General features: G+C 31.6%; 1 protein-coding gene across 1 annotated transcript; it reads right to left on the reverse strand.

Moving 5' to 3' along the window:
* Positions 1-121: 121 nt before the first annotated feature.
* On the reverse strand, positions 122-11,389 carry LOC107442683 (apolipoprotein D). Its single transcript, XM_043055514.2, has 5 exons — positions 11,202-11,389; positions 8,240-8,367; positions 5,949-6,034; positions 2,633-2,728; positions 122-363 (listed from the first exon to the last, which is right to left on the reverse strand). The coding sequence occupies exons 1-5, from the start codon at positions 11,319-11,321 to the stop codon at positions 239-241; spliced, it is 555 nt and encodes a 184-aa protein (XP_042911448.1). The 5' UTR covers positions 11,322-11,389; the 3' UTR covers positions 122-238.
* Between the last annotated feature and the right edge of the window lie 234 nt (positions 11,390-11,623).

Below are 11,623 nucleotides of genomic sequence, written 5' to 3' on the forward strand. Positions count from 1 at the left end.
TTATAAAAATAATTAAGTTACAGTCATGATCAAAATTTAGACTGTTAGAAATTATTTTCACCGTGCCACGCTTTGTAAATTATATGAAATATGAAAAATTATGAATAACCAAGGTAACAAATGTAACAAATAGTTTTTAATTTGTTTCAAATCAGTTTTACAATCTTAAAGAATAATTCCTCATACATTGTCATTTTAAGAAATTGAAAAACGTCTTCAAACTTAAATGGTAAAGCTTTTAACAATCTTGTTCTGTAGGATTAAAAGGAGTAGTATCGAGGCCCTTTTCTTCTAGCCTCGCATAGATACCATTTTTGGTAGATTTATCCAGAGTCGGATTTCGTGATAAAATCCACAAATATTCTGAAAATAAATAAATAAATAAATGAAACTGCACATACACAGGGCGTTTCGCATTCATATTCCTAGATAAATGTTTTAGAATCTTCGTCATAAAATAAACCAAATAAAAAATGTTCGTGAGTAAATATTAAAGCAAAAAAAAAAAAAAAAGTCCATTTAAATTTAACAAATCACTAGTGTAGAGGATAGAACGGAAAGAAAGACCAAAACCTGCTTTATTGCCGAATGAAGAGACGAGTTGAAAAATGATTATTAGAAACATTTCCACTTTTCATCGGGCAATCAAAATGGTTTTGATTTTTTGTTTTATTCTACTTCGTAATTCGCGAGATATTTCGATTAAGTTTTTTCTTCTCCGCTACAATATTTTATTTCAATATATTTATTTCAATATATTAATTTCAATCCCGATCGTGGATGCGTATTTTTTGATTTCCTTGCAGATATATATACACGGAAGAGACATTACATTATTACCACCCTGCTAATAACATGCAAGACCACCTTTAGCCCTCAAAACTCACCCGCCGTGGCATTGATTCCACAAGGTGCTGATAGGGAGTCTGAGGCGCTCACCAACTGGTCCTGCTATTCGCTCTCATTGCGAGGGGGTAGCGTGGTAGCACGAATTTGGTTTTCCAAGTAGGACCACAAACGCTCTATTGGATTAAGGTCAGGTGAATTTGGGGGCCAAGACATGACTTGGAAGTCACTGGAATGTTCCTCGAACCAATCCACGACGATTCGACCCTTATGACATGGTGCATTATCCTGTTGGTAAACACAATCCCCCGCAGGAAAAACTGTTGCCATGAATGGGTGAACCTGGTCTGCAACTATGTTCAAATAGCTTACAGACGTCAGGGATTGTTCTATGAGGATTATGGGTCCTAATGTGCCCCACGAAAACATTGTTCCTGGGCGAGAAATCATGAAAACCTCGGCGAGCCCATTGTTATAGATGGAGGGTGGTCATAATGTAACGGCTCTTCGGTGTGTATATATGTATGTATATATATATTAAAGGTGGTGATTACGGAAAACCTTAGAGGGTAAATTGTAACACATAACTGCATATAGTAAAGCTATGAGCCTCTGTGTGGGATTCTTCGCGTTTCGAGTTACATGCAAAAGGGTGGCTTTTACATCTATGATATCAACCCGTATTTATTCTCTCTAAAATCTTATTTTTGAACTTTTAAACTTCTAATTCGTATTTTTTTCCAAGCATTTTTAGTTTAAAATATTATCTTAGGAATGACACACAAATATAAATCACTTTCGTGAAATTTGTTATTCGAATTAACTTTATCGTTATGAATTTTAGATATTACACCGAGAAAAAAATTTTGGTAAAATTACCGTGCTGATTGGTAATGACATTTTTAGTAAAAAAAGAAAGAAAAACGTAATTCTAGTTAAGAAAACGAANTAATGATTACACTGATTTTTTTTATACAAAATCTAATTTTTGAACTTTTGAACTATTAATTCGTATTTTTTTCAAATCATTTTTAGTTTAAAATATTATCTTAGGAATGACACACAAATATAAATCACTTTCGTGAAATTTATTATTCGAAATAACTTTATCGTTATGAATTTTAGATATTACACCGAGAAAAAAATTTTGGTAAAATTACCGTGCTGATTGGTAATGACATTTTTAGTAAAAAAAGAAAGAAAAACGTAATTCTAGTTAAGAAAACGAAAATATGCGATATTTCAACCATTTCTTTGGAATTTTCTATTTATATGGTAATGGTTTACTGGAAAATCTGGTTTGCAAAATTATAACTCTTTTTACTGTGCATTTAGTAAAAAATGCAAAACTGAAAAGCAAACTTAACTAAATAATTGATTTTCATGTCATGCTCTTTGTATGAATACAATACCCCTTATTTCTATAACTAACTAATTAGTATTAGAGATATATTTTGTTCCATTTCATTACTGTATATATATTTTTTTACTTGTTTTATTCAATGAGATATTGAATCGAGATAGCAAAATTTAAAATTTTAAGGTTGCGAATAGTTTGAAAGAGTTGCAATATACTTGCGCCCTTAAAATTTAAAACTTGGCTACCAATTTTATAAGAGCATATTTTTTACAATGGAAAAATGAAGAAATCTAATTATTAATTAGATACTTGCACTAATTAATTACAAAAGGGGGAAGTAGAATCCCTCTTTTGGCTGAAGAAGCAGTTAAAACTCTTAAATTACTAATGTATAGATATAAAAAATTTACTTCCTTTTAATCTTACCTGCTTTCGCAACTATCACATCAACGCAGGAGTAAATGACTGAATATTCATCGTAATTAGTATCCAACACCCAAAAGGGAGCAAAAATTCCTGGCACTTAAAAATAAAATAAGATAAATAAGTTTGAACTTTGAAATCTAACGTAAAACTTACTTTTGTAACTAAAAGAAAAATTGTAAAGAAATGAAAGAAATGGGTAAAAGTAAAAATTCCTGAAACTTTACATTATTTCTTCACGGGAACAGATCTGCTATATTTCTAAACCCGTTCCAAAAATACTCATTAATTAATATTACTCATATTGCTGTGTAAAATCTTACTATAAGTCGTATTCAAAAATTTAACTATTAATTGCGAAAACATGGCGAATGAAATAAAAACATATATGAAATGAAGCAAATGTAAAAAAGCATGGCGTATGAAATGAAACAAGCTGTCGCAAAAATGAAGACCGCTAACCGATATCAACTTTACACTTTAAAAGGCCGGGATAGTCTGATCGGTAGGGCGCTGGGCCCATGTCCGAGAGTTCGAAGGTTCGTACCCCGCCGGCCGAAGACTCCCGGTGCAGTTGGTGACTGATGCACGTTAAAATTTTGTCGAATCTCAAAGTCCTCCATGTTCCCATAACATATCAATACCTCTGGGGGTACTGGATTGGAGATCGATCGTTCTCTGATTTAGGTCAAAAATTACAATCTGTGGATGAATGAATGGATGTATGAATGGGTCCACCTTAAACAGGTGTGACGTATGAGGTGGCAGAAGTCAAATTCTTGGCCATAGATGGCGCCTCTGAAAAACAAGAATCGCACACTCTGCCTTAAATTTGCTCGGTTTCACCAAGCAGGCTTGCCCGTGTGGCAAGTGGCATTAGAACCAACCAACCAACCAACTAACTTTACAGTTTAATATAGTCAGATTAAAAACTACATTAGAATGTTGTTCGTATAATCATTCACAGATGGCACTGCAAAATTTACTGAAAAATGGTGTGCCATTATTAAACCATTTCTTTCGCAGAAAAATTACTGTTATTTAAAAACAGACGCCTGTTTTTTAAGCAGATAAGTACTGTTATTTTAATAAATAAATAAATAAATAAAAACTCAGCACATTGTGATTGGTGCTAGCCGAGAACGGAATATGCATGATCAGCCAATGACGAGCTATAAACACGGGTCACCTCATAAGGAAGAGAACACTCTGTTCCCTCTGCCACGGCAGCTCTAGTGTTTTATTATGAAAAAAAAAACTTACACTATCTGTATCTCAAAAATCTTACTTATTTAAGTGTAAAAACGTTTAAAACTATATTGTCCCCTTTTTATAAAAGTGTCTGGCAATTTATTTACCGAAAAATTATAACGAAGAACAATAATCCGGCAGAGTATCAATTAGACAATGAAGTCGAATCGCAATTTTATTTATACGATGTTCAAAACTATAAAATTTCTGATTTAAAGCAAATGTAGAAAATACTCGCAAAATGATTTGAAAAAAGATAAAGTTATCTTACGGTAAGCTGAACTGCTTGGTAAAAACAGGAAATTGAAATGACAGTTTTAATCCGTTTATGATTAGGGTGAAAAGCAGAGAAAAACTGTATTGTGCAAAACAGCTTTAAAACGTCAAATATACGGAGAAAGTCTGTAAGGAAACGGAAATTTTTGCAGAATTTCAGAAATTTTTACAGAAAACGGCAGCGTGCGTTCAACCATTAAAAAGAGAAAAATCTATATTTAACTTCAAAAGTTTTCTTTAGCTACTGACTTTTTTTAGTAATAGCAGCAGAATTTACAGTTAATTTAACACTGAAATTTAATGTAAGTTTTAGTAACAAATATGTTGCGTTTATTACAAAAAAGTTGTTTTTAGCTATAGTATGGGTCTATTGTAATATGGTATACTCCTATGGTATAATCTGAGATGTGGTATACTGCACTGAATATTTACCATTATGTGGATTGTACTGCTAATTGCCTTGCTGGTTGCAGGAGTCGAACACATGTCCAATATAATACAATATAGCAAAACATATTGGTGAATAGAATGTTTCATAATAAAAAGTTAGGTAGGTACTTTATTTGCGTCGCACTAGAGCTGTTCAAACCGCTATTGGCGACAGTCGGGGAAACATCCCTGAGGATGATCTGAAGACTTGCGATCGTAATTCTGATCCTCTGAAGAGGGGATGACTCCCCTGCTTTGGTAGTCCGACGACTTGCGAGTTAAGTCGAGCCATTTACGATGGAACAGTTTAACGAGGACTGATACTGCACACCATCGGTCCCTAAGCAGGCTGATCAAAGTGGTCACCCATCCCCTTACTGACCACAGCCAGTGATGCTTGACTTTGGTGTTCTACTGGGAACCGAGTATTCAGGATCAGTCCACTGCGGGACTTCATAATAAAAGGAAAAAGGGAAATAAAATTCCAATACAACACGCAACGCTGATTGCTGACCTTACCACTTAACCATTTGACGCATAATTTTCATTAAATTATGTGCCAATTTATGTTGTTGTTGTTGTTTCTAATGCCACTTGCCACACGGGCAAGCCTGCTTGGTGAAACCGAGCAATTTAAGGCAGAGTGTGCGTTTCTTGTTTTTCAGTGGCGCCATCTATGGCCAAGAATTCGACTTCTGCCACACCATACGTCACACCCGTTTATAGGGCGGACCCATTCATACATCCATTCATTTATCCATTGATCGTAATTCTGATCAGAGAACGATCGATCTCCAATCCAGTACCCCCAGAGGTTTTGATTTGTTATGGGAACATGGACGACTTTTGCGATTCGACAGATTTAACGTGCATCAGTCACTTTAATACACGGGTAGTCTTCGGCCGGCGGGTTTCGAACCCACGAATTTTCGGAGATGGGCCCTGCTCCCTACCGACCAGGCTATCCATTAGGCTATTAATTAGATTTAATTTTAATTTTTTTTTCAAACTTTCCTCCGAAATGCGATTTTTGCCTCCTTTTTTAAAAAATCTTGTGGCAGGGAGCCGTAAGTGTTCCTTTTCGTCTCTCTGCAGTTTTCCCTCCATTTTTAGTAGCTTTAAATAATGCACGTACAAATTAAGAAAATAGGGTATAAAACTGATAATTCTTGATTTGGTTAAATTCTGCCAAGTTCTTATTTAATCATCTTCGTTTAATAGACCCAATCACTCTAAGGATTAATTGAAAACTCTAATTTATTTGCTCTGATAAAGTTATACTGGAAGTATCTATATGGTTAATTATTATTATCTAATTACAGTATAGAATGCAACGCAAGTAACTTTACAAACTTTTACTTACAAAACGAAGCAGTAAGCTGCATTTTTGCTGGTTCTTGAGAATTAGGAGTATTTAATTGTGCTTCTAAGGAGGTTCTCATGTTAATCCTGTTTATATACAATAAAATTTTTTAACATAACATAACTATTGAGAATGAACATAAATCACATTATTAAAATGCGTAACTGTTAGTTAAGAATGTACAGAAAACAATGTCATATACATAATAGATTTACAAATCCAAATAAATACTCTAATCCTACAATAATGGAAGAGATACTTTCAATTTTCGAAATTTTTTCAAATTCCTCAAGAAATATTAAGGTAATTATTTTAAAACTTTAAAGTATTTAGGTCATGTGATTTCTCATGTGACCAATAAACTTTAAAGCTTTCGGAGTTTTGAGGAACTAGCAATAAATTACGAACAAAAAAGTGTGTTTTTGAACCACTTGTGCTAAAAAATATAACAATAAACTTACGACTTGTAATGATTACATTGATTTTTTTTATACAATAAGTGCATAAAATTCAGTAAGCAAAGTTTAATCATTCATAGAGGTATTTGGCCTTACGTTTTCTTACTATTACTGTAAGAATATTCAGTAAAATTACACAAATTCTTTGGAACCATAATAATTTCAAAATAATCATAAAATAAAAATAATAATAAAATGAAAATAATAATAAAATAGTAATAATAATAAAATAATAATAACAAAATAATAAAATCAAAATAATGATAATAATAAAATAATGATAACAAAATAATAATGATATCAAAATAATGATATACAAAATAATAATAATAAAAAAATAATAATAACAGAATAATAATATCGAAATTATTATTTTAAATTTAAAAATAGAAATTTGTTAAAAATTATGCGAGAAATGAGCATTTAATTTAGACCTTTCATACCAGGTAGGAGAGAAAAGCTTTAAAAAAACTTTTTCTACATAATTTTGTTGCAAATTGCATTTGGTAATTTATGAAAAAAAATCCAATTTGAATATCTAAGAGCAGCGATGGCTCAGGGGACAGAGCGTTCACCTTCCAATGAGGTGAACAGGGTTCGAATCCCGGCGGTGGCTGGTCGACAAGAATTCCACCTCCGGCTTGCACCGACCACAGTGCTGACGTAAAATATCCTCAGTGGTAGACGGATCATGCGTTAGAGTCCCCTTGCCGTTAGGCTAACCGGGAGAAGTTCTCGTGGTCTACCTCTCTATGTAACGCAAATGTGGGTTAGTTTCATGAAAAAGTCCTCCACGAAATCAAATTTCTCCCAATACTTGATCCAGGATTTCCCTTGTCTTCTGGATTATGTTCAAAATTACAAGCCTACGGAGTTGAACATTAGTAGCCGTAAACCGTAAATTAGGTCGGTTGTTCAACGACAATAAAATTCTAATTTAAATATCTAAAAGATTTAAAAATCTTCTAATCATTTTCTGAGTTGATTTAAAAAGCATTGTATGGTGAGGAGTTCTCCTCACATTTCTTTTAGTATCTTAAAATAAGATTTATTAAAAATGACACAGCAAGTATGAGAACCATCCTCTATTAAAGTATGTTAATTTCACATGTTTTTTTCCTCATACCCTCACATCTTGCAGTCCGGCCAAATATTGTAGGGTTGTATCATTTATTCTTAAATGTTGTTTTACATTACAAATTAAAATTTGTTGAAAACAAACCCCTTTTTATTAAGGGCTATTTTTTAAAAAGTGCAACTACATAGGAAATTGCTAAAAACTTTTTAAATTCTCAAGATGTTCAAATCGGCCTTTTTTCATAAATCATTAAAAACGATTCACTGAAAAAAAATAATTAAATAAATTTTAGTTTTAGTTTTTCGCGTATAGGCAGTATGAAACGACTACTTTACGTGTTCATATCTTGCACAATTTTTAAGAAATTTGTTTTAAATTTTAAAATGATGGTGTTTCTTAATTGCTGTCCTTAATATACGTATTGATAATTCTTGTCATAATTGAATTATACGAATTAGGGTTCAAAAACTAATATTTAAGTGAGTGAAAAACGAAAAAAATTATAAAATCTGAAATCAAAATATCGGAGAAAACTAAGAAGATGTGAAAGGTGATTTTTAGAATTAACGTCTACTTTCACTAACTTATCGAATTAGTTTTTAGTCAGCCTTTCTCAGTTCTAGTCTGTCGGAGTTTGCTCTTCTTTCACTTAAACAGGAATTCACAAACCAAAAAGGTGAATTTAAATTTAATTTTAACAAATATACTAAAAACACTTGCTAGGGGCTGTGATTAAAGATCACCCAGCATATTACCATTTAAAAATTCCGGCGTTAACGACTTTAAGGTGATCAGATTCTTGAGTGTAATTAGCTGTAACACATTTCAATCCAATTTCGAAAGGAACTGTATACTTTTCAATCTCATACCACAAACCAGTGAACTAAAAGAAAAAAAAAGGAAGTATTTATTTCATCGTTTTGTTTCTTCAGAAATAATTTTTCAATCATTTCTATATTATGATCGAAGAGTATCAAACGATTCAAATATCCTGAAAAAATCTAAAAATTCGATCAATGGTAATGCAATAAATTCGACAACCTTCCAAACCTCATTCCTTGGATTTGAAGCTGGGAACAATTTCGGAAATCTTTGATAGAAACTTCTGCTTTAAAAAAAAAAAAAAATTTAAAAAAAATGCGGATTTGGGTTCTTCAGAAATTAGTATCCCAAACTGGGCGCTTTGGTTCATAGGTGACATTATAAATATAGTGCGAAGCTCTTAGAATGGAGAAATGGAGATATTCAAAACATACCAGCTAGATTAAAAAAAAAGAAAAAAAAAGAAGAGGAATTTTATATTTTGAAAAAAAAATTGTTTTTCTAATGATCCCAAACTCGACCTCCAACCCCTAGAAGATTTCCTAACTCAAGGGTGTGTGATGGAACTTGAGTTAAATCACGCGATCTTAATGGTAATTTATAGATAATAGAAAAAGTGAATAAAAGAAAAGTGGTCCAACTCAGCTTCTATCCTTAAATGCATAGTAAAAAATGACATATTTTCTTAATGTGTTGTATCAAGTGGTGCATATTTCATAGTCCAATTGAGTGTTCCATAAACAGGCTCAATTTTACAGAAATCATTAAACATTTTGTAAAAAGAACTCAGGAAAATGAGTATGAAGATAATTTATATGACGATAAGTTATATGATCTAAATTACAATTTTTAATCGATAATAATACAGATCCAATGAAAGCTCGAGATTATAGTCTGTAGTGCCAATGTTAATAAACGTTTTGTTCTACGCATAATTCAACATTAGATAGTCTCGAATGCTTCTGGTTTGTATAAAAATTTCAATATTGAATAAAACAAAACTGGAATGTATTTCAAGTCTATGCATTTTGTTGGGAAGTACAGCATAAAATATAAAACGAAGCAAAAAAGAAATATACTGTCGAACTCTCTCTTATAACGATATCGGACAGAGGCAATTCACTCGTTGAATCAGAGTGCTTGTTAAACCAGTCTGTCAAACTTAGTAAAAAAAAAAAAAAAAAAAAAAAAAAAAAAAAAAAAAAANGCATCTTTCTTTGTTAAAGAACGCACAATGGAATAGAAAAAAAAAAAGAAATAGAAAAAAAAGAAATGGAAAAAAAAAAGAAATAACGAAAAAAAATAATTAAAACCGTTTATTGTTTTTTTAATTATTATTATTAAAATTGCAAATTGATGGGAAAGATAGTGCGCTTTGTACTTCTCTTTGGAAATTGTCCGATCTACAATTTTTTTTCCTCCAATGCCCACCTAGAGAATGACCTAGGTCATACTAGTATCTGAAGGGCAGATTTGTTGGCCACTCTTTCAGGGGCACCATATTAGGTGGGCCAACGCTGCTCCCACAGTAAGGACAGATAGTACAGAGAAGGAAAGAACATCCATGCCTTGCCCGGGATTCGAACCCAGAACCTTTCTGATGCAAGGGCAGTTCCCTACACAGGCCAGTCGTCTTTCGATATACAACAACCGTGGCGTTAAACATGTTTATAACTCTGGCACTAATGATGATGAAAACAATACTTCGTTCAGTAATAAAACCATTTTATTAAAGCCTCGTTCACGTCTACGTACGAAAGTAGATGAAGAGTGGATCGATCTTATGATTTACAATTATTTGAACTTTAAAATACAAGCAGGCAGACGCGTACAAGAGTCATAATCTGTTCTTAATTCATTGCAACTACTATGTAAAATTTTTAATTCATCCATTGTCGCATCGCTTATGACTAAACAGATGAAATGCTTCACGTTGTAATTCTTTATTGCTTACATTCATACATACATGTTTGAACAATTTGAAATAATTTTTGAACACTTTCAAATGGAATAAAATTTTTATAAAAACTGACTATTTTAATTAAATCAATTTCCAGAAGGTTTCGATAAATTCCTCATTAAATATGACTTACGCTCGTAGTAACAGAGTGTAAGGATTTATGATATTAAAATGACCATTTATTAAAATAATTTTCCAGAAGGTTTCGATAACTTCCTCGTTAAATTTGTGTTACGCTCGTGGCAACAGAGTTTAAAATTTATAACATTTAATTGATCATTCATTAAAATAATTTTTTAGAAGGCTTTGATGAGTTATTTTTTATTAAATTTGTGTTAAGCTAGTAGCAACAGAAAGACTTACGATATTTAACTAGCCATTTATTAAAATAATTTTCAAAACATTTCGTTAAGAACCTCATTAAATTAGAGTTACGTTCGTGGCAACAGAGTTTAAAGAATTATAACATTAAACTAACCATTTATTAAAATAATTTTCCAAAGAATTTCGTAAAGAACTTCAATTAATTAGAGTTACACTCGTAGCAACAGAGTTTAAAGACTTATAACATTAAACTAACCATTTATTAAAATAATTTACCAGAAGGTTTCGATGAGTTCCCATATTAAATAGTTACGCTAGGAGCAACAGATGTTAAAGACTTGTGACATTAAACTAATCATACATTTAAATAATTTTCTAGAAGGTTTTAATATGTCCCTTATTAAATTTGAGTCACGCTCGTACCATTAGAGTTTAAAGACTTATGCCATCAAACAATAACCGAGTTGGCCATACCTTTGCAATGAACATTTTTGAAAAATATATATATATCTTTATAACAAATTTCTTTTATCCAACGATACACTTTTTAATGATTGTAATCTGTTATAAGTAATTTAAAAAAATAATTTTTGGAGAAAAAAAAAGCTTACTCTATCAGCTCTAAAGTCCTGTTGTACTTGTACATTTTGGCATTGTCCAAAACTTATTTTTTGAGTTGAAACTAAATTAAAACACACAACTACCAGCACTATTGATATTATTCCGTTCATCTCGACTCACAGAAACTGAAAACTTTCAGTTCATAGTATTTCTTTCTTTAGTATATAAATCTGATAAATATATCATAATGTCATGTTTTGTGATATTTTGGAGAAAAAAACATAATTATATTATGTTACTGCTCAAAAACATTAATTTTGCTTAGTCAGTTAAATAATTGTGATTTTTTTTGTTATTTAGAAGTAAATTATTATAATCTTGGTAAATCTTTGATAAGAAAATTATTGTTTTAAAAAATGAATTTGCAGAAAATATGATTGAAATCAGACAAAAAGTATTACTCAACATCCGT

This window comes from Parasteatoda tepidariorum, chromosome 2 (genome assembly GCF_043381705.1).
Source record: "Parasteatoda tepidariorum isolate YZ-2023 chromosome 2, CAS_Ptep_4.0, whole genome shotgun sequence".
NCBI classification, from domain to species: Eukaryota; Metazoa; Arthropoda; class Arachnida; order Araneae; family Theridiidae; genus Parasteatoda; species Parasteatoda tepidariorum.